Below are 23,347 nucleotides of genomic sequence, written 5' to 3'. Positions count from 1 at the left end.
CCCAAGGCGCCTAGGGTTGGAAACCCTAGGGGGCCGTTGCCCCCCGAGGGGGCATGCACCCCCCTGGTTGGAAACCCTAAGGGGGGCCGTTGCCCCCAGGGGCCGCCGCCCCCCTGTAGATGGGATCTCCAAGGGGGCATGCACCCCCTAGCCCCTATATATAGTGGAGGGGAGGGAGGGCAGCCGCACCCTAGCCCTTGGCGCCTCCCTCTCCCTCCCGTAACACCTCTCCCGCTCGTTGGTGCTTGGCGAAGCCCTACCGAGACTCTGCTGCATCCACCACCACGCCGTTGTGCTGCTGGATCTTCATCAACCTCTCCTCCCCCCTTGCTGGATCAAGAAGGAGGAGACGTCTTCCCGACCGTACGTGTGTTGAACGCAGAGGTGCTATCCGTTCGGCACTTGGTCATCGGTGATTTGGATCAGGGCGAGTACGACTCCATCATCCCCGTTCACTTGAACGCTTCCGTTCGCGATCTACAAGGGTATGTAGATGCACTCCTATTCCCCTCGTTGCTAGAATACTACATAGATTGATCTTGGTGATGCGTAGAAAAATTTTAATTTCTGCTACGATCCCCAACAGTGCGACCAAAAGATGACGCGTTCGCCTTCCTCCGGCGCTGACCGAAATATGGCGTGCAGATAGCTGGCGACAAGCCTGGCGCCTGGCTGGCGTGCCACCCAGCTCCCGCCGAGACGTTTCAAAAACCACCAGGCGGCCTGCCTGGTCATGTCCGACTCCCCGACAGTCGGCACTCCGGAAGACGGACGAAGCAAGATCAGTGGACCACTCGGAGTAGGAAGCCGCTGAGGCCCCTCGCCTCTTTCAGCCGCGGCGCCCCCACCAGCTTCGGGGACTACTGTCGGAGTAAATGACCACGGGTAGCCTCATCAGCCTCCCATGGTATTTCAAGACATCGGGGCCGGCTGCGCCCCTCAAGAATCAAAGACCAAAGCGCCGCCTTCTTGTGGCCGGCTGGCCCAAGCGGCCGGCTGCCAGAAGACGGCCACGAGGTGGGCCGGCTCCTAACAGGCGGCCCCCTCTGCCCCCATGAAGTTTGCACCACATTATGACGACGAGATGGGGTGTGGCTACAGTGCAGCCTGCCACCCCCAAATCCAGGGCAGAGCGTGGCCACAATGCGGCGTACGGGACGGACCTCCCCCGTCCGGCGCGGCACTGTTGCGACGCAGCCCATGACATCACCCATAACGGGGGAGGCCATGCCCCCACTACGGGCTGTTGGTACGACCTGCAGGCGGCGGGCCCTACCTGTCCGTGAGCAGCCAGAAGGCGGCGAGCCCCGACCAGTCGGCATGGGGGAGGCCAACTCCTAGCAGGTGGCCCTCCCCCTCCCTCAAAGTGTGTGTGCCATTAATCAGAAGAGACGAGGAGTGGCTACAGTGAACGCCCGCCAGGCGGCGGTACTGTAGCCACGCCTCCCCTGACAAAGCACACCTCATTGGCATCGCCACAGTAGTAAGCAGCCGGCAGGACCTGCCAGCGGCGGGCACGGTCTTTCGGCCAAGTACGAGACAGCCAGCAGGGCCCACCAGGCTGTGGGCCCCAGCGACCGGCGGAGAAGCCGGCGACCGCAGACACTGACAGCTGGGTCCTACACCCGGCCAGATTACCTTTGTACCCCTGGGGGGTAGGCCTATATAAACCCCCCAGGGCACCCATACAAAGGGTTCAGACCTTAGTCCACCCACACACACACACATAGAGAGAGGAAGCTAGGGCTAGCCTTGTCCCTCTTCCTCCTCTAGAGAAACAGCTCAAGGAGCAAGCTTGTAGCCACCATTGTTGCTTGAGTGATCATGTAGAGACCCCGCAGAGAAGGAGTAGGGGTGTTATCTCCTAGGAGAGCCTCGAACCTGGGTAAGATTCGCCGGCGGGCATGTTAGCGCCTTATCCCGTTTCCAGGCACCGGCGAATATTATTAACCCCCTCCATGATAAGCCATCCTTTGGCATATGCCACACGATGCCCCCGACAATGGGCGTTGGGGTTTCACCTTTGGCAGTCGACGTCAATGGCCGCGGCGGCAACCTCGGCGAATATGTCGACCGGGCCCTCCACGCAGTGGTGGCCATGACAGACTCGGCCATGGTGGCCTCGAGAGTCTCGGGGAAGAGAGAGATAGAGAGCGCGCGAGTGAAGGTGGAGGTGAGTTGGGCAGGCGGCGGAAGCAACAGTTGGAGCGGCGGAGGGTTTCGATCTAGGTCTCGTGGGTGGATGAGCGAAGGAGAGAGAGAAAGAGCCTGCCCTGGAGACGTGGCGGCGGAGAGGGTTTTCTGCAGTGGTGGGGTTTTTTTTGGTACGGGGGAAGCGAAGACGAAAAGAAAACCAGCGAAAAGTGGTGGGACGAAAATAAACCATAGATGCTATTCACCAACTCAGACATTAGAAGTAGAGATAATAATATCAAGACATGCCATATGCCGTTAGCAGCAAGGACATCGCGCTTGGACATGCTATCAGAAGTGTCCGTCGATTGGCATGCAGCAGCCAACGCTTGCTTGTTCAGATTTGACACACCGGTGGCATGCTGACAAAAACGGATCTGCACACCATGCCGCAATTCCAGCCTAACTTCTTTGACATTAGAGCAACTCCAATGGGGCAATTCAGTTCGGTCTTCGGTTGTATATTCCAACCTAACTTCTTTGACATTAGAGCAACTCCAATGGGGTAATTCGGTTCGGTCCTTGGTTACAACCGAAGAACACTGAGAATATTCATTATGGAGCAAGAACTCAGGATCCAATTCGCCAAAAAAGAAAAAGAAAAAGAAATCGGGAGGCAAAAGAAACAACGAACAACCAGCGAATATGTGGTGGGAATTCTCAGTATGACCGCACTAAAAAATGAAGGACTGCCCTAACAAGGGGAAACCGACATATCCCCTTTCAAAGAAAAGAAGGGGGCTGATAATCAATAGCATTTGTGCCGTTTACTGGTGTCATCCGTGTCCTTGTGAGTGTGATCTGTGGAGCAGTCACGCTGTTAATTATCTCCTCTTCACGCAATTTTACTGTAATTGTGTTTTTTTCTCGGTTACACTTACCAATACAAAAAAAATGAAGTAACTTACCACTACAATTTGAGTTTGCGCTGCCAGTTCCAGCGCATAGGCAACTGGTGTCACACCTTGTGCAGGTAAAACCGGGGCTAATAATACTATTGCCACTCAAATATGAAGAGCTAATTTTCTTAACAAAGTAGACCCGGATTACCATCGAAAGCAGGTACCGCGAGATATAAAATGTGGCTTGCATCATCGCACCACTGATGTAATCTTAAAAGATTGTGAATCTTAAAGTCGGTGCGGTCGGCGATGTGTAGAAGCAAATCTGCGCTAATGTCCCGATCACAACATCCAGATTAAAAAGCCTTCCCAGCATCCAAACTAGCACTGAAACAGGAGTATCTATGTAAGGTGTAGTTTAACAAACAGGAACAGGAACTGCTTCCCAGTTCCCAGGTAGAAATACTGCTGCGATTCAACATTCATTACTCCGAACCATGTTTCAAAATACCGAGTTCGGAACCAGATGGAAATTCCACACGCACACGAAATGCAACATCATGGAACACGAGCAAAACACAAGACGCGGGATAACCAAACGCGAGCACACTTGCGCGCACACCAAATGCAAGTAGGATCAATTCATAGGTGAGCTTGCTTGAAAAGCAGCAAACTAAAGGAACGACAAGTGAAGTACAGAGTACTAATTAAACGAAGCAAGTCAATGTTCCCTTCATGAAGAGCGTATAAATTGTCAAATTAAGCAATTGATTCCTACAAATGGACTTCACAGCTGACCGGTGCATGCTACATAGAGAGCCAATCTGCGCGTCAAACATACAAAATAGTAGACACTACAGCAAACAACCCATTCCTTCATTTCAGTCACCAGAATGTAACCTGCGGAGGAAGCAATATCATATCATCAGTCAAACAATTTTGCACCATTCTTCCAGGACAAGCCATTGCAGTTACTCTCATAATTTTGTATGACACAAAACAGTAAACATTAGCTCCACCATTGTGGAAATTGTGTCAAAAAGCTTCGAAGGCGAATGATTCAGAATTATTAGACAAAACCAACACTTGAAACAGAGAATAACAGTAGGAAATTTGCAGTGTAGTGGCACACCTTCAACTTCTAATATTAGAAGTATTTGTTATATTGGTCTCAGTACAGGCTAAAAGAAGAGAAGAGTGGGCACATGAGGGGTTCAATGGAGTAAGAAAGCAGAAGCATCTGGTTTCTAGCTCGCAGGCATAATTGCATAGACAGGACAACACGCAAGTTACACTTTGACTTGATACTCTTAACCACATAGAAAAGTTTCACGTCAATGTAGCAATCAGTAAAAGTTAAAAAAACGAAGCATAGTAAAGTGTAAGTAGTACATTTGCTACTACTTATCATAATAACATTCTCATATCTGAGAAGGCAAAAGCATATACATAATCAGGGGATGGGGAAGGGTCCTAGTTTATCAGTCTTGCAGGGGCTAGAGGGGGAAGAACCCGACACTACCAGAAGGAAATGGGGGAGTACTTACGAGGACTTGAACTGAAAGCAAGGCAGATGGATGGGAGTGGAAGGCGACTGAAAGAGCACATCCAGTAGAGAGGGGTTAAATGTAAGTAAATAAAACTGAAGGTAGATGGGTGGGTTGAGGCGAGAGGAAGAGAACGGAGAACTGCTGAGGAAGGACGAGGAGACAGGGCATCGAGAAAAGATTCAAGATGCAGCTCAGAGCATAGGAGGTGACCAGGTGGCCAACATATTAGCTCAGCAAACAGTTGTAGGGTCCTATCTTGCAATATGGTACTTGAAATGGCAGTAAAAAGGAAATCGTTACATTTATTTGAAGGAACAGTTCGCATTCCTCAAGTGAACATACATGCAGAAGATGGGATTACCTGCTCTGCCAGTACATCAGAACAGAGTATTTAAACAGGCAATCGCCTTATTTATTGTGCATTAACATCAGATGCATCATTTCTACCACCAATGCCTGTTACTGCAAGCATAAGAAGTTAAACAACCAAAATGTCGTTCCAACAAAAAGCCAAACAGATATGAGGAGGCATCAAGGAGATATTTAGGTAAACTCATAGCTGTAGCTTGAAAAACAAGCATAGTTTTGATACAGCATTAGGAGAAGTGATGTGACTACTCAGATTTAGATTATCCACGGACAAATTAAGCCTAAAAAATTAAATAAACTAACTTATCCCAGTACAAATGGATTTGTCACTCGCAACACTCTCCTAAAGTGTTCAGACTTAACACTGAACAATTATTTGAATTTTTCATTATTGATATAAGATCATTGCAGGATTAGCAGACATAATAATATTGAATGAAAAATATAGAACTAAGTTTGAATCTTCCAAATCTACCTATTGAGCTGCCTATTTGACATTTCAGTTGGTTCAAGCTAGTTTTTCATATTGTCTTCAACTTCCAATAGACTGGAACAACATAGTTCACTGATAATAATAATATGATAACATTATATTAGAAAAACATCGCCACATATATTTTCAATGCATCATCTATGACAGCCCATCACCTTGGTATGGAAGCCAAACTGGTAACACAAGAAACATTAGCTATAATAACTATAGGTAAAATATGTGAATCCATATATAACCATCACATAAAAAGCACCCACATGAGCATCATGAAGCAGCAAAACAAACAAATGATATAACACTACCTAAAATTGTTGGCTTAACACCAAATGATGTGAACATAATTTCATCAGCCAATTATCGACGCACAACTTGGTTTTTTTCTAACCTTAGTGTAGGGCATGGTATTACCTGCAGTGTAGACACTTTCGAATGGAAAATAGCGAGACACGGTCGTAGTGTTGGAAAGCTTCTTGAACTTCAGTGACTCAAGATGGATCATGAAGAGGCCGATAACTGTCCGCAACAACAACACATAATTGTCTTGAGCAAACCCTACCATCTCTATGCCCCCTTTCTCCTCAGGTTTCAGGGAAAGTAGCTTGTCCAGCTGAATAGTTCTTGCAAGCACCCATGAAGCAACACCGTCACAACCAGTTATCCTCTTCCATAACTGGGCGGCGCAGCAGTCTGAGTGCGATATGAAGAGGAAACCTAGCACACCACCCTCTGCCCGCACAAGCTTGAAGCCATTCCGCTCCCGCTTGCCCCACATATCCACTGGCACCCGTATCACAGCCAGCCTCTGCTTCTCCAGATCAAACTCGAGAATTCCATTCAATTTCCCGGCAAGCGGCCAGTAGAGGGAATCTCCAGCCAGCACCGCATCCTCGGCACAAACGATGGCGGAAAACTGGGATCCATGACCCTGGTATGGGAGCGGTGTCGAGATGAGACTTCCCCATACGCCGGTCTTTGACGAGTAACCACAGGCGAGCGCTCGTCTAGGTTGTGCGCCGTGGTCGTCTGTCACCGCCAAGACCACCTGGAAATGCTGGACATCTCCGGGAGGGCGATACACCGCCCCGCCGACCCCAATCTTCGCCGCACGTTCCGCAACCACCGGGGGAACGGCCACCCTGTGCCGGTCGCCGGTGACGGGGTCCCACACAAGGACCTCGAGAATCCCCGGAAGGAAGACGAGTAGGAGGCCGTGGCGGCATCCGAGGGAGACGAAGTAGTCGCCGTCATCGCGCTGGAAGGGGAAGGGCCCGAGAGGAAGACGGTCGGGGGCGTCCAGAGTGGGCTGGAAGGAGAGGCGATCGAATCGGTTGAAGAAGCCGAGGAGAGGAGGGTTGCGGCGGTGGCGGAGGCGGAAGCGGCGGTGGCGGAGGCGGAAGCGGCGCCGGAATCGGGGGTCGCAGACGAGGCCGCGCCAGCGCTTGCAGACGGCCGATGCGCGCGGGAGGGCGGAGGGCTGCGGGGGGAGGCGGAGCAGGATCTCGGAGAGCAGGTCGTCGTCCTCCAGCGGGGACGCCGCCGGCGAGCGGCGGCAGTGGCGGCGGCGGGGGCTGCTCATCTCGCCCTACTCACTGGTGCGGGAGGAAAAAAAAATTCTCCCAGAACGTGGTGAGAACCAAAACCCAAACTGGGCTGCAGAGTGCAGACTGAAGCCCACATCAGATAAAGGGAGAAAGTTTTTTTGCAGACACCACATTAAAATGACTGTTTCTAAAAAAATGACTATATTCAGGAATCAAGCCTATTTTTTGTGACCCACTTTTTTACAAGAAAATTGATGATTTGGTTGCAGTCGATGGCAATCAGAGTGGTTTTATCTGGAAAAAAATTGTTGCAAATTGTTTCATCACATTGATTTATTATTATTATTATTTCCAACGGGTGGAGATTTTCCCACCTAAATTGTATTCATTTTCAGGGGTACATCCGAAAGGGCACACGAGGCCGAGACAATGCCACGGTACCTGTGTACCACCGACGTAGTCGCAGGGCACTGCCTAGCAAAGACACACCAAGAAGCACTCGAGCACGAACACCACCGAAGAAGAGCACAAAAACCACCGTCAACCCCAAACCAGCCGCGCCACCACCGACATCAGCTGCATTGATTTGTTACGTGAAAACATCCCATGATATACAACAGTAATAACAAGGTTATTTGATAATGGCATGCTAAAAAATGGTAGTGATATTTTACCAATTGATAATCCCCTCACAAAGAAAAGAGGTACTGATGATAATCGTTTGTGTTCACCCAGAGTCGCCACCGGTGAACAATTGATAATTCCTTCTTTTTTGTTGTCCCTACCACTAACCTAATCGTTTGTGCATGCGCTCTCATTGAAAATAAGGTAACCGGTGTTAATCCGCTTCTGAATGTTACAAAACATGTTTTGCATAAACACATCACTTAGCAAAAATTTGCTAATCACAATAACCAGATTATTCATCTTCTTTCCTCTTCGCCAGGAATAAGTGAGACCTTTTTCCTTCTTCAGAAATGTTGGACTCATCAACTCACAAAATGCACGGCCATCAAGGAAGCAAGAACCTACTACTATTTAACTGAACCAAGTCAATCTTATCATGCCCATACATAAGACAACAGAGTTCTAAAACTAGGATATCATAGTCTGCTTCTATCAGTTCTAAACTTATTCCATCAAACCACTGATGCAAAACCTTCTGTAGGCAGTTTAATACAGGAGCATCTTTCCAATTCCACACTCAATTGGATTCAACATCCAATGTCAGGACGAAGCCTATAAATTCTGAGTTCAGAACCAGATGGAAATTCAAGAAAAACACACGAAAATGGGTCATCACGGAATATGTTTTGCAAAATCACACCGTTAATGCAAAAGGCTTTATAATCTCAACACGCAACGGCAGATCCAAGCTAACATTGCCCTCTCATTGGTTTAACTATCCTTGTTCCTGATCGCAAGAACCGAAACTATTCATCTTTTTTTCCCTTTTGCCAGTAATAATAAGTGAGACCTTTTAATTTCTTCAAAACTAACTCACAATATTTCAAATGTTAGCCAACTCATCAAATCCTACATCTCATCTCAAAGGAAAGAAGAAGAAGAAGCATGCCAGTAGCAAAATGGCATTGCCGCCATCCCGGTTGAGTCACCAGTTGTGAGATAACAAATAGCACCACACAGCCAGCTGCAGTTCACATTCACTAGACAGAATTAGATAACAAAATCAACAAAAAGACACAGAAAACTGGAACATACTTGCTTGCAAATTAAGCGAACCGAGAGGGACAAGTACTAATTAATGGAAGCAAATTAATGTTCCTTCATGCCAGCCGAGAATGTCTACATAAGTTAGATAATAGATAAATCCAAGTGATTAGTTCCTACAAGTTCATTTAACAGCTGACCAATGCATGCTACATAGAGGCTCAATCTCCGCAGTCGACCTTTAGAATGGGAGAAACTACACCCAACAACTCGTTTCTACATCTCAGCCACCAGAATGTAACTGTAGATTCCTGCAGAGCATGCAATATCATATCAGTCGAACAAACTTGGTACTATTCAATCAGGAGTTATTCTCATAATTTTTCTATGACTCAAGCAGAAAACATTGTGGAAATTGTGTCAAAAGCTCCAAAGTTATACCATCTCTGCATTATTAGACAGATAAAACCAACATTTGAAAGAGAGAACGATAATAGGTAATTTGTAGTGTAGTAATGCACCTTCAACTTCTAATATTAGCAGTCTTTGGCTACATCTGGTCTGCGTAAAGACTAAAAGATAAGTGGGCTTATGAGGGGCTCATTAAGTAGGATAGCAGAAATGTCTGGTTTCTAGTTCGGTTTCTAGTTCATAAGCATGCTTTTAGAAATGTACGAGCTAGCTAGTCAATAACAAATCGAAATTCATCAAATTCTTGCAGTACAAGCCTCAAACAAGGGGCCATGCATCATCTTACTAACTAAGACTTCGGTCCAAAATGACTGTTAATTTTTCGAAAACACTAACGCCCACACGTGTGGCAATATTGCAACTCGCCCACACGCCTGGATCACCATCCAGTTAAATTTGCACGAATCTTGACACACCGAGGCAGTTTTCGCGTGCCACGTAGGACAAGGCCAGTGTGTGGGCGTTGGAGAGGTCGCCCACACGCCCCACAACACGCGGTTGTCAGCTGCGCTGTGTGAGCGAACTAGTTTCTGCCCACACAGCCACCACAGCCACCACCTAGTCCACGTGCGTGTGGGTGAATTGATTTTCGCCCACACGACAGTCGTACGTTATTGGATGGCAACTGCAGTTGCGCGTACATGGCAACTGGGTAAACACACATGGCAACTATGATTCATTTGCTAGCCGGCAACTGCAGTTGCGCGTACGTGGCAGTCAGATAAACATACATGGCAACTGTGATTAACCACACGTGGCAACTAGGTAAACACACATGCCAACTATTGTTTGACCATATGTGGCAAGTAGTTAATCACACACGACAACTATGGTTTGATTACACGCTGCAACTACCATAAATTAGACATGGCAACTATAGTTAACCAAAACAGAGAGAGTTGCCATGCTTTTACAACCACATTTGCCATCCCAGATAACTACATCTGCCATCCCGGATGGCAACTAAATCGTCATCCCGCGGGTATCTAATGTAGCTGCGCCAGGACGTGTGGGCATATTTGCTTCGTGCCACACGCACGGGGTGGGGATGAGTAGTACTTGTTGGGCGTGTGGCACAAAGTAGCCACGCCCACATGTGTGGGCAATTTTACTGTTCGCCCACACACAGCCCGTGTGGGCTGCCCTCTGCTCATGCCACACACGGTGTGTGGGCGAATGCCTATTATGCCACACGTGTGGTGGATATCGGCGTCCTAATTTTTTACTCTCCAATCTCTACGGCATCAAGTAGTACTTCCACCACTAACATGCCAGTAAAAGTAAAAAAAGGGTATTGGTGATAAGAGCAGTTTTTATGGTGAATCTAATCATGTCAGTTTGATCACTTGTTTCATATTAAGTTTTAAACATCAATGGTGGCAACTGATGAAGAAATTACAGTCCACAAAAAACATAGCTACTGATAGTTTGGACCAACCAAATTAATATTAGTGGCTAATGGCCAATTACCTATATATAAGAATTTGTCAGACAACACATGAAATGCGGAGAAAATGTTTAAACAAACAGCCTAAAACAAGAATAATCGTCGATAAATGCAAGCAACAAAATAAATCATACTCCCTCCGCTTCTAAATGCAGACACGAGCATATCGCACAAATAGGGAATTGGGAAGGATCCTAACTCCTAATTCACCAGCCACCGGAGAAGATAGAGGGAGAAGAACCCACAGTACCAGAAGGAACTGGGTGAGTACTAAGGAGTAGGTAAACTGAAAGCAAGGCAGACGGATGGGAGAGGAGGGCAATTGAAATAACACATCCAGTATAAGGGGAGGCAGAGGGGGTACAACATCAGCAAACAAAAGAGAAGGACGGCATGTGGAAGTAAATGGGAAGCTGCTCAGGAAGGGATAAGAAGTAAAGCCTGGAAAAATAATACAGGTGCAGCATAAAGCATGACAAGAGTCCTCTCTTGCAGTACAAACTATTTCAGATATCTTAGCATACATGCAGAAGCTAAGTTTACCTGCTCAAAGAGACAACCATCTTTATGTGTTTTGTAAAAGATCAGGTGCACCATGTCCACCACCGATGCCTGTTTCTGCAAGCATAAGTCAAACAGCCTATGACATTCCAACGAAAGGCCAAATAGGTACAAGGAGGCATCAAGGAGATATTCAGATGAACTCACAGCTTTAGTTGGAACAAAAAGTCAGTTTGATACAACATTAGAAACAGATAAACAAAACCACATCTATTATTGAATTTAAAGAATATCCAAAAACAGTATATACTGATCAATATTGTAAAATTGAAGAACATGCACGCTTAGACTATTATGCTATTAGCTGGTCAGAAGAGACAAGTTAACCAGAATTATTAAGCTCATTCCGTGCCATAATTGGAAAAAACAATAATGATACTAAAAAATCTAGCAAAAAAGTTATCATGATATTTTAGAGTATCTTTAAATAAATTTTGCCTGAAAAATGTACAAAAGAACGCATTAGTAGTTTCCATGAACAAAAGAAATGGACTTGCACCACAACAGACTCTCCTAATAATGATAAAGTGACAAATTTTTATGAATTTGAAACGAACTCGTTAGTATTGAGTTAAGATTATTAGCATGATTAGCAGATATAAGTTTTAACCAACTGAAATGTCAAATAGGCAGCTCAAGGTACATTTGTAAGCTTAAAGGTAGTTCTATTTCTTCCATTAGGTATTGACGTTACAGTTGGTTCAAACTAGTTTTTCGTGTTGTTTTCAACTTCCATCTGTTAAGTGTCTTGGCTTGGGATAAACTACACTGAAGCTATGCACTAAAAATACCCTCATAAAATTATTGCATATGTCAATAGGCAGGCAATAGCAAATTTAGTTTCATTATCACACAAAGAATCTGCCAATATTGGTGTTCATTGTTTTCTTGTATGGATACTCATATAATGAACTGAGAAGGACAGTTTGCTGGCTCTGACTTGAACCATATAGTTCAGTGATAATAATTATATGATAAAAAAGGACAGACCCAGTGCTAGAAGCTCCCACACCGGGTGGGGTCTAGTGATGGATTATACAAGGCATTGCTACATAATTTTTTGACAAATCAGATAACAACAAATAGCCCATCGCCCAGGTGACACTAACTACCAGTAGCACATGTGAACCCAGCTCATAACCATCACATAAAACACCACCACATAAGCACCGGGACAGAGACATTACAGAAAGAAAATTGCTATATGTTGAAGAGGTCATCAAGCAGCAAAAGAAATAAATGATACGACACTACTTAAAATTGTTAGCTTAACATGAAAGGATGTGAATAAGATCCCATCTCAATTATCAAAAAATAACTTGGTTTTGTAAATAAAGAAGTGTGGAGGCATGCTAGTGATGCTATTACCTGCAATGTAGACACTTTCGAATGGATGAAGGTGACAAAATATGTTGTATCCAGAAAGTTTCTTGTACTGCAATGACTGAAGCTGAACTGTGAAGAGGCCGAAAACGGTGGGCAGAACCAGCAAATTATTGTCCTCGGCAAATCGTATTATCCCTATATGCTTCTCTAAATTCAGGGAAAGAAGTTTATTCAGATCAATGGTTCTTTTCAGTTCCCATGAGCCAACACCATCAGAATCCATCTTCCTCTTCCATAATTGAGCTTGGGCAGTGAGGTCTTTCACGATGAGGAAACCCAGCCCACCACCGTCTTCCTGCACGACTGTTACACGGCCTAGAAAAACATCCACCGCCCCTGGCATCCGTATCACAGCAAGCTTCTGCTTCTCTAAATCAAACTCAATGATTTGCTTCTCCGCATTAAATGGAGAGTGGCTTGATGAACTCCCTTTAAGTAACCAGTAAAGGGAACGCCCAACCAGCACAGCAGGCACTGTATCAACTGCGATGGGAAGGACGTTGGGAACCTCGGACTCAATCGGTGTCGAGGTGACATTGCCCCACAGGCCGGTCTCCGACGAGTAAACGCAGGCGAACACTCGCCTTTGTTTTTTGTCGTCGTCGCCTGCCGCTACCAAGACCACCTGGAAGTGCTGGACGTCTGGCCCAGCACGAAGCACCGCCCCGTTGACGGTCGAGCCCTCCGGATCGAACCCCGGGGGGAAGGCTAGGCGGTGCTGGTGGCCGGTGACGGGGTCCCACACAAGGTAAAGGCGCCTCAGGTCGAAGACTAGCACGAGGCCATGGCGGCACCCGATGCACCGGAAGGGGATCGGGTCGCTGTCGCCGGGCTGCAAGGAGAAGCGCCCGGGCGGGACACGATTGGGCGCCTCCAGAGCAGGTATGAAGGAGCGGCCGAGAGAATTTTCAAAGAAACCGAGGAGGGGAAGATTGCGGCGGTGGTGGATGCGGAAACGGCGGCAGAAGCCGGGGTCGGAGGCGAGGCTGCGCCAGCGCGTGCAGACGGCGGAGGCGCGGGGGAGGGAGGACGGCTGCGGGGGGAGGCGGAGGAGGATCTCGGAGAGCAGGTCGTCGTTCTCCAGTGGACCCGCCGCCGGCGACGGCGGCGGGCGGTGGCGGCTGGTCATCTCGCTCGCCCTAGTCGCTGGTGCGGAACTTTTTTTTTCTTTTCGGGGAAATGGTGCGGCTGTGGACTTGAATCGCAACGTAGTCAAGTGGAGAGCCCAAAGATGGCTGGAGGCTGGATACTGAAGCCCACATCGGTGCTAACTAAATGAAGGGATTTAGGCCCGGTTCTTTTCACACAGGATTCTGCGGAATTAAGATTTTGAAAAATTCTCCCAAAATCTGCTTCTCTCAGAATCTGTTGCCGAGTTCTTTTTTGAGATTGTAGGTTGAGATTCTGGAAAGAGTTGTGTGTTGAAATGTCTGTAGTACCCTTAGACAGAAAATGTTTGATGAATTTATTAACACCTTGTTGTTTCTAACAGTATCTAGTTGAATATGAGTATGAAAGTGATTTATGAATGTCATAAAAAGTGCTAAATATTACATTTAGAATGGATTTAAATATTTGTTCATTACAAAAGTGGATGAACTAAAAAAAATGGATAATCTCAAGGTACGAGACTAGCAGCAATCGCCTTGCGTATTGGGTACCATCATCTTCTGGTGGTAGAGCATTGGCACCTGTAAACGGCAATGGAGGTTGCACATATGCATCATTGTCGAACTTGTCAAAATGCTCATCACGTAACTTGCTATCACGAATCCAATTGTGGAGACACATGCATGCAGTGACAATCATCTTTTGGGTCTCCGGTTTGTACCGAGGTATGCCTCCAACTCCAAGAATTCGTCATTTCATCTTGAGAACACCAAATATTCTTTCGATGACATTTTGCAAAGAAGAATGTCGATGGTTGAATGTCTCATATCTCCCAACCGGTGGGTGTTGTTGAAAATCTGGTACATGGTACTGTTGCCCTTTGTATGGAGATAGATATCCAACCCTGTTTGGATATCCGGAGTCGACAAGATAATATTTATCTATAGTACGACATCAACAAAAGAAATTAGAATTTTACAACATACCATCCTGTATATAACAATATGGATACATGCGAGATGTTACCTGTGGGGGTTGTGGAAAGTGATCATAACGAACTATGGCATCGCTCCATACACGTGTGTCATGAACAGATCCGGACCATCCGGGAACAACAAACGTGAACCTCATATCAAAATCACACACTGCCATAACATCTTCACTCGTGTAACCTTTTCTATTCCTGTGTTGGGGCTCCAACTCCTTAGGCACAATCACCTTAATGTGTGTTTCATCAATGGCTCCAATAGCATGTTGAAAATGAGGCCAAAACTTTGTTTTTTTAAGTACTGGGTGTGGTTCAAAGAAAGTTGGATCAATTGGTCTTATGCAATCACCGGCCATGCGGTCTACACACTCCAAAACCTCGTGAAATTTTTTATTAATGACAGAACGACTATGTGCAAACCGATCTGCGACATTATCAGTTGTCTGACATATACCCATAGTCTATAAAAATTGTGCGAATGCTTCTTTGGATGAAATGTTGGAAGTTGACTCAAGCCCATACTTCTGAACTAACAGATCATGCAATGTGTGAAACACTAACCTCCTCATTCTGAACATAGCATAGAAAGATTTTGCATCTTTCTCCTTCTATTCTACCCATTGGAGGCCTGTAACAAGATGTAACTTTCTTGATGCGTACGGCAGTGTCACACTTGACGACGCCACATCCATAGTAAATGCAACCATGGCCGCCTCAAATTCCTTTTTTTCTTGTTTCTTTCTGGATTTATCCATCTGCCACAACAACATGCACATAGTGTAATATTAGATACAACACAGTTCAGATAACAGTACATCTTCAAAGCAAATAGCTTAGTTCACAAAAGTACACCTCCAAAGCAAGTAGCTTAGCTCACAACATTACAAGTAAATAGTCTGGTAGAAAGCAATTAAAACATAGATGTTCTACTTATTATTGAGCTCCCACATCCTCTTTATGCATCCAAGCCTTGCAACATATTTATGAGACGTGAAAGTGAAGAAAACATCACGATATTTCTTTTCCATGAAAAGAAATGTAGCATAGAAATGCTCATCACTTCCTGGTTTTGCACCATCCGCTTCCACCATGGCCATCATTTGTTTAATCTCTTCTCTTGTTGGATCCACACTCTCCTCTACATCCCTCTTCTCTGCATCCCTCTTCTCCCTTGCCCTTTCCTCTTCATCCCTCTTCTCCCTTGCCCTCTCCTCTGCATCCCTCTTCTCCCTTGCAATCTCCTCTGCATCCCTCTTGTCTCTTGCACCAAAGATGTCCACCATGCGTACAAAAGCCTCATTTTTAGCATTCTCACTTGCCCACTTGTCATTCATCTTTGGACTTGGCGAATAAGGACACGCCCTCTTCTTCCCACCCTTGGCTCGATTTTGAACAAGGGTAAATTGGCCTTCATGACTATCACACCCTGAGTCATCCTCCAAACTGATTCGAGAGGGATCACCTTGATACGAGGGAGTTGATACCCTTGCATGCTCATTTGTGACACAAGTAGTATCGAAAACCTCTGACATTTTTTCCTCCTCTGCTAGTGGAGCATAACGAAACTTGGCAGCTTCTGGATGTGCCTGTAATCATATAGCACCACAGGCTAATATCAAAACTGAAGCAACATGACTCGTTATTTAAGAAATTACATAACAATAACAATACCTTTATCTCCAATGCCCACCACTCATTTGTAGCTGCAATAGTGTGTGTATGCTCAGCTCTTCCTAAGCCAGATGCTTGCTGGATCAATGTCTTCCATGTGTTGTACTCGCTTCTACATACAGCCCACCTATTTTTGATTTGCCGGGTCGAATAGTTTCTTCCAGAGCGTTCGTTGAATTTTTTATGCAAATTAGCTTGTCCTATGTCCGACAAATAACCACCGTTGCGGTTATTTGCTCGAACCTCCTCTACGCACGCATTCATAAAAACTGTATGAGCAGCACTGTCCCAATTTGCTTTGGGTTCTTTGACTTTCTCCATCTTAAATTAGCATCATCATAGAAAATAGTGTCATGTACTAGGAATTCACATACAAATCCGCATATCAAAACTGAAGCAAACAAGCTGTATTCAACAGTAAACTATTTAACATTTCTAGTAGAATTGTTCTGCACTTTTGTTGGAAAATTAGCACCATCCATCCATCCATCCATCTACAGTTGTATTCACGCATCACGGCTGGCTGGGTGCAAAAAATTAGCACCATCCATCCATCTACCAGCATCAGCAATCCATCCATCCATCTATCTAACAAATCCAAGCATCAATCCATCTACCTATGCAACATAAATCAGTCTACATATCCATAGCATAAGAAAAAAAAGAACAGAGAGATAGGGAAAGAGGATGCCTCACCGTGGGTGCGTTCTGCTCCTCGCGTGGGTTGCTCGTAGCCGTCGAGGTGCAGCGGCGGTGCCCGTCGAGGTGCAGCGTCGGTGGCCGTCGGTGTTGGTGGAGACACGGCGGAGGGACGACGAGCAGCGAAGGAAGAGGGGCGGCGAAGGGAGATAAGGCGGGCGGTGGCGGCGGGAACCTGGCCGGCGGCAGCAAGGGCCAGGCGGGCGGGCGGCGGCAAGGGCCTGGCCGGCGAGGTTGGGTCCGGCGGCGGCGCGGCAACCCTAGCCGTCGCTGCGTCTCCACTCCTTTCCCCCGATGCGAACAGGGGTCGAGCGGTTCGCTCGCTCGTTTCTTGGTTCCAGTGTGTGGATGGGCAGTGGCATTCCGGGTGTAATTTCCTGATGGGATAGGGGTACTCTTCTATTTTGAAACGTTTTCACTGGTGGGACTTGCCAAAATCTGAGGATTCTGGGAAAATCAAGCATTTTGGGTGCTTTTGGATTGCACTAGGATTTTGGAAGTCAAAACGAGTTCTTTTGGCTGCAGATTTTTCAGATCAAAATTCTCCACATTCTGCTCAAAAGAACTGGGCCTTAATCGTTTGTGCATGCGCTCTCATTGAAAAGGTAAGCGGTGGTAATCCGCTTCTGAATGTTACAAAACATGTTTTGCTTAAACACATCACTTAAGAAAAAGTTTTGCTAATCACAATAACCAGATTATTCATCTTTTTTCCTCTTCGCCGGGAATAAGTGAGACCTTTTTCCTTCTTCACAAATGTTGGGACTCATCGACTCACAAAATGCACGCCCGTGACATCACCTACGTCAAGGGGAGCCACGCTTCCATGATGGGCGGTCGGTACGGCCTGCAAGCGGCGGGCCCTACCTGTCCGCGAGCCACCAGAAGGCGGCGAATCCCAAGTAGGCGGACTCGAGGGCGGGCCGACTCTCAGCAGGTGGCCCTCCCTCCCCTCAAAGTCTGTGTGTCGGTGTCAAAACCGGTGGATCTCGGGTAGGGGGGGTCCCGAACTATGCGTCTAGGATCGATGGTAACAGGAGGCAGGGGACACGATGTTTACCCAGGTTCGGGCCCTCTTGATGGAGGTAATACCCTACGTCCTGCTTGATTGATATTGATGATATGAGTATTACAAGAGTTGATCTACCACGAGATCGTAGAGGCTAAAACCCTAGAAGCTAGCATATGGTATGATTGTTGTATATGTCTATCGACTAGCCTGGCCTCGGTTTATATAATGCACCAGAGGCCTAGGATAACAAGAGTCCTAGCCGAATACGCCGGTGGGGAGGAGTCCTTGTCTTGATCGCCAAGTCTTGTGGAATCTTCCTTGTATGCGGCAACTGCCCGAACTGGCCCATGAGTATGCGGCCATGGGGGTCCTCGGCCCAATCCAACTGATCGGGAGACGACGTGATGAGTACCCCCTAGTCCAGGACACCGTCATTGTGCGTCATTAACCAGATGAGACGGGGTGTGGCCACAGTGAACGCCCACCAGGCGGCGGGACTGTAGTCATGCTCCCCCCGAGAAAGCCTCCGTCATCAAGGGCAAGGCTACAATATAAAGCGGTCGACATGGCCCACGAACGGCGGGCCCTACCTATTGGGGAACATAGTAATTTCAAAATTTTCCTACGCACACGCAAGATCATGGTGATGCATAGCAACGAGGGAAGAGTGTTGTCTACTTACCCTTGTAGACCGACAGCGGAAGCGTTAGCATAACGCGGTTGATGTAGTTGTACGTCTTCACAGCCCGACCGATCAAGCACCGAAACTACGGCACCTCCGAGTTCTAGCACACGTTCAGCTCGATGACGATCCCCGGACTCCGATCCAGAAAAGTGTCGGGGAAGAGTTCCGTCAGCACGACGGCGTGGTGACGATCTTGATGTACTACCGTCGCAGGGCTTCGCCTAAGCATCGCTACAATATTATCGAGGATTATGGTGGAAGGGGGCACCGCACACGGCTAAGAATATGATCACGTGGATCAACTTGTGTGTCTAGGGGTGCCCCCTGCCCCCGTATATAAAGGATCAAGGGGAGGAGGCCGGCCGGCCCCTATGGCGCGCCAAGGAGGAGTCCTCCTCCTAGTAGGAGTAGGACTCCTACTAGGAGGGGGAAAGAAGTGGGGAGGGAGAAGGAAAGGGGGGCGCCGCCCCCCCTCTCCTAGTCCAATTCGGACCAGGGGGGAGGAGGCGTGCGGCCCACCTTTGGCTGCCCCTTTCTCTCTCCACTAAGGTCCATATGGCCCATTACTTCTCCCGGGGGGGTTCCGGTAACCCTCCGGCTCTTCGGTTTTCTCCGAAATCACCCGGAACACTTCCGGTGTCCGAATATAGACATCCAATATATCAATATTTATGTCTCGACCACTTCGAGACTCCTCGTCATGTCCGTGATCACATCCGGGACTCCGAACTAACTTCGGTACATCAAAACTCATAAACTCATAATATAACTGTCATCGAAACCTTAAGCGTGCGGACCCTACGGGTTCGAGAACAATGTAGACATGACCGAGACACGTCTCCGGTCAATAACCAATAGCGGAACCTGGATGCTCATATTGGCTCCCACATATTCTACGAAGATCTTTATCGGTCAGACCGCATAACAACATACGTTGTTCCCTTTGTCATCGGTATGTTACTTGCCCGAGATTCGATCGTCGGTATCTCAATACCTAGTTCAATCTCGTTACCGGCAAGTCTCTTTACTCCTTTCGTAATACATCATCTTGCAACTAACTCATTAGTTGTAATGCTTGCAAGGCTTATGTGATGTGTATTACCGAGAGGGCCCAGAGATACCTCTCCGACAATCGGAGTGACAAATCCTAATCTCGAAATACGCCAACCCAACATTCACCTTTGGAGACACCTGTAGAGCTCCTTTATAATCACCCAGTTACGTTGTGACGTTTGGTAGCACACAAAGTGTTCCTCCGGTAAACGGGAGTTGCATAATCTCATAGTCATAGGAACATGTATAAGTCATGAAGAAAGCAATAGCAACATACTAAACGATCGGGTGCTAAGCTAATGGAATGGGTCATGTCAATCACATCATTCTCCTAATGATGTGATCCCATTAATCAAATGACAACACATGTCTATGGTTAGGAAACATAACCATCTTCGATTAACGAGCTAGTCAAGTAGAGGCATACTAGTGACGTTTGGTTTGTCTATGTATTCACACAAGTGTTATGTTTCCGGATAATACAATTCTAGCATGAATAATAAACATTTATCATGATATAAGGAAATAAAATAATAACATTATTATTGCCTCTAGGGCATATTTCCTTCACTACCTGCCGGCCAAGATCACGGCAGCCGGCGGGACCCACCGAGCGACGGGCCCTAGCAGCCGGCGCCCAGAGACACTGACGGCCGGGTCCTACACCCGGCCGGATTACCATTGTATCCCTGGGGGTAGGCCTATATAAACCCCCCAGGCTCACCCATGCAAAGGGTTTAGAACCTTAGAGATCACACACACACCCATTGAAGGAGAAGATAGAGCTAGCCTTGCTCTTCTTTCTCCTCTAACCGAAATAGCTCAAGGAGCAATCTTATAGCTACTCTATTGACGATGGTCATCATGCGGAGATCTCGCAGAGCAGGACTACGGGTGTTGTCTCCCTGGAGAGCCCCGAACCTGGATAAGATTCGCAGGCGCATGCGGTCTCGCTCACTCCCGCTTCTAGAGCCCGGGGACGTACTCTTGTCCCCCTCCATGATAAGCACCCCCGGCATATGTCGCTAGATATCCCCGACAGGTACATTCAAAAGGACATACGAGGCCGAGACGATGCCAGAGTACCTGTGTGCCACCGGCGTAGTCGCAGGGCATCACCTAGCAGAGACACACCAAGAAGCACTCGAGCACGAACACCACTGAAGAAGAGCACAAAAACCACCGTCAACCCCAAGCCAGCCCCACCACCACCGACATCAGACACACTCAGAGCACGAAGATGGCGGTGGAGTGTGGCTGATGGCATGCTAAAAATGGCAGTGATATTTTACCAATTGATAATCCCCTCCCAAAGAAAAGAGGTAGTGATGATAATCGCTTGTGTTCACCCAGAAGAGCACAAAAACCACCGTCAATCCCAAGCCAGCCCCACCACCACCGACATCAGACACACTCAAGCACGAAGATGGCGGTGGAGTGTGACTGATGGCATGCTAAAAAATGGCAGTGATATTTTACCAATTGATAATCCCCTCCCAAAGAAAAGAGGTAGTGATGATAATCGCTTGTGTTCACCCAGAGTCGCCACCCGTGAACATCCAAAGAATAATAAAACCAAAGCTCTGCTCAGTTTTACTTGATCACGGAGTCATCAATTGATAGTTCCTTCTTTTTTGTTGTCCCTGCCACTAACCCAGTTGTTTGCGCCCGCCCTCTCATTGATAAGGTAACCGGTGTTAATCTGCTTCTGAATGTTACAAAACATGTTTTTCTTAAACACATCAATCACTTGAGCAAAAGTTTGCTAATCACAATAACCAGATTATTCTCTTTTTTTCTCTTTGACAGGAAGAAGTGATGCCTTTTTCTTCTTCACAAATGTTGGAACTCGTCAACTCACAAGCAAGCAAGCACGTACTTACTATTTGACTGAAGCAAGTCACTCTATCTTATCATGCCAAGATAACAGAGAGAAGTTAGCATGAAAAATATTTCAGTTTGTTAGGCCACTACTAAATTTTGAAGAAAGATAGACATGCTGTGAGCTTTATCTAAACTTTGTGAAGTAGTATGATTTTTCTTTTGGGGGGAACTGTGGACTAGGATATCATAGTCTGCTTCTGTCAGTTGTAAAGCGTATTCCATCAAACCACTCATGCAAAACGTTTGTGAAGCTGAAAGCAGAGGTGATTGAATTCCCAGCACCAGGTAAGCAGTTTCACACAGGAGCATCTTACAACCCCCTGTCACACTCAATTGGATTGAACATCCACTAAGTCAGGATGAAGCCTATAAATTCTGAGTTCGGAACCAGATGGAAATTCAAGAAAAACACATGCAAAATGGGTCACCACGGAACATGTTTTGCATAATCACACCACTAATGCAAAAGGCTTGCTAATCTCAACACGCAACGGCAGATCCAAGCTAACATTCCCTCGCATTGGTTTAGCTATCCCTGTTCCTGATCGCAAGAACAGAAACTATTCATCTTATTTTCCTTTAGACAGGAATAATAAGTGAGACCTTTTAATTTCTTCAAAACTAACTCACAATATTTCAAATGTTAGCCAACTCGTAAAATCCTACATCTCATCTCAAAGGAAAGAAGAAGAAGAAGCATGCCAGTAGCAAAATGGCATTGCCGCCATCCTGGTTGAGTCGCCAGTTGTGAGATAACAAATAGCACCACACAGCCAGCTGCAGTTCACATTCACTAGACAGAATTAGATAACAAAATCAACAAAAAGACACAGAAAACTGGGACACATTTGCTTGCAGATTAAGCGAACCGAGAGGTACAAGTGCTAACTAGTGGAAGGAAATCAATGTGTCTTCATGCCAGCCAAGAATGTCTACATAAGTTAGATAATTGATAAATCAAGCGATTAGTTCCTGCAAGTTCACTTAACAGCTGACCAATGCATGCTATATAGAGGCTCAATCTCCGCAGTCGACCTTTAGAATGGGAGAAACTACACCCAACAACTCCTTTCTACATCTCAATCACCAGTATGTAACTGTAGATTCCTGCAGAGCAAGCAATATCATATCAGTCAACTTGGTACTATTCAATCAGGAGTTAATCTCATAAAGTTTTCTATGACTCAGCAGAAAATGTTTGCTTCACAATTGCAGAAATTGTGTCAAAAGCTCCAAAGTTGAACCATCTCTGCATTATTAGACAAATTAAACCAACATTTGAAACAGAGAACGATAATAGGTACTCCCTCCGTTTTTATTACTCCGCGTATTAGCTTTGATCAAAGTCAAACTTTATAAACTTTGACAAAGTTTGTAGACAAACATATTATCATATACAATTAAAAGTCAACACCATTAGATTCATTATCAAATGTATTTCCACGTCATATAGATTTGTTATGGTAATTATTTATATTCTTTTCTATAAACTTGGTCAAACTTTAAGAAGTTTGACTTCAGTCAACTCTAATATGTGGAGTAAATAAAAACGGAGGGAGTAATTTGTAGTGTGGTAGTGCACCTTCAACTTCAATATTAGCAGTCTTTGGCTACATCTGGTCTGCGTAAAGACTAAAAGATAAGTGGGCTTATGAGGGGCTCATTAAGTAGGATAGCATAAGAGCAACTCCAACGCGCCGACCCATTTTGTCCGCGCGTGT

General features: G+C 46.3%; 3 protein-coding genes across 4 annotated transcripts; all 3 read right to left on the bottom strand.

Annotated features, from left to right (window-relative positions):
• Positions 1 to 3,724: 3,724 nt before the first annotated feature.
• LOC125516071 lies at positions 3,725 to 7,105 on the bottom strand. The gene is made up of 3 exons (XM_048681556.1): positions 5,856 to 7,105; positions 4,947 to 5,047; positions 3,725 to 3,935 (listed from the first exon to the last, which is right to left on the bottom strand). The coding sequence occupies exons 1-2, from the start codon at positions 7,021 to 7,023 to the stop codon at positions 4,998 to 5,000; spliced, it is 1,218 nt and encodes a 405-aa protein (XP_048537513.1). The 5' UTR covers positions 7,024 to 7,105; the 3' UTR covers positions 3,725 to 3,935; positions 4,947 to 4,997.
• A 1,185-nt stretch (positions 7,106 to 8,290) lies between these two features.
• LOC125516295 lies at positions 8,291 to 13,742 on the bottom strand. Of its 2 annotated transcripts, XR_007287337.1 has the most exons (4): positions 12,507 to 13,742; positions 11,121 to 11,195; positions 8,840 to 8,970; positions 8,291 to 8,639 (listed from the first exon to the last, which is right to left on the bottom strand). XR_007287337.1 is itself a non-coding variant. In XM_048681779.1 (3 exons), the coding sequence occupies exons 1-2, from the start codon at positions 13,651 to 13,653 to the stop codon at positions 11,143 to 11,145; spliced, it is 1,200 nt and encodes a 399-aa protein (XP_048537736.1). In that variant the 5' UTR covers positions 13,654 to 13,742; the 3' UTR covers positions 8,688 to 8,970; positions 11,121 to 11,142. The 2 variants fall into 2 exon arrangements, 1 of the variants encoding a protein (XP_048537736.1); XM_048681779.1 differs by lacking the exon at positions 8,291 to 8,639 and having other exon boundaries at positions 8,688 to 8,970.
• A 1,649-nt stretch (positions 13,743 to 15,391) lies between these two features.
• Positions 15,392 to 17,333, bottom strand: LOC125515416 (zinc finger CCCH domain-containing protein 43-like). The gene is made up of 3 exons (XM_048680887.1): positions 16,990 to 17,333; positions 16,294 to 16,614; positions 15,392 to 16,208 (listed from the first exon to the last, which is right to left on the bottom strand). The coding sequence occupies exons 2-3, from the start codon at positions 16,612 to 16,614 to the stop codon at positions 15,549 to 15,551; spliced, it is 981 nt and encodes a 326-aa protein (XP_048536844.1). The 5' UTR covers positions 16,990 to 17,333; the 3' UTR covers positions 15,392 to 15,548.
• Positions 17,334 to 23,347: the final 6,014 nt, after the last annotated feature.

The sequence above is a fragment of the Triticum urartu genome, chromosome 6 (assembly GCF_003073215.2).
Source record: "Triticum urartu cultivar G1812 chromosome 6, Tu2.1, whole genome shotgun sequence".
NCBI lineage: Eukaryota > Viridiplantae > Streptophyta > Magnoliopsida > Poales > Poaceae > Triticum > Triticum urartu.
This window is presented reverse-complemented; position numbering and strand designations above follow the sequence as displayed.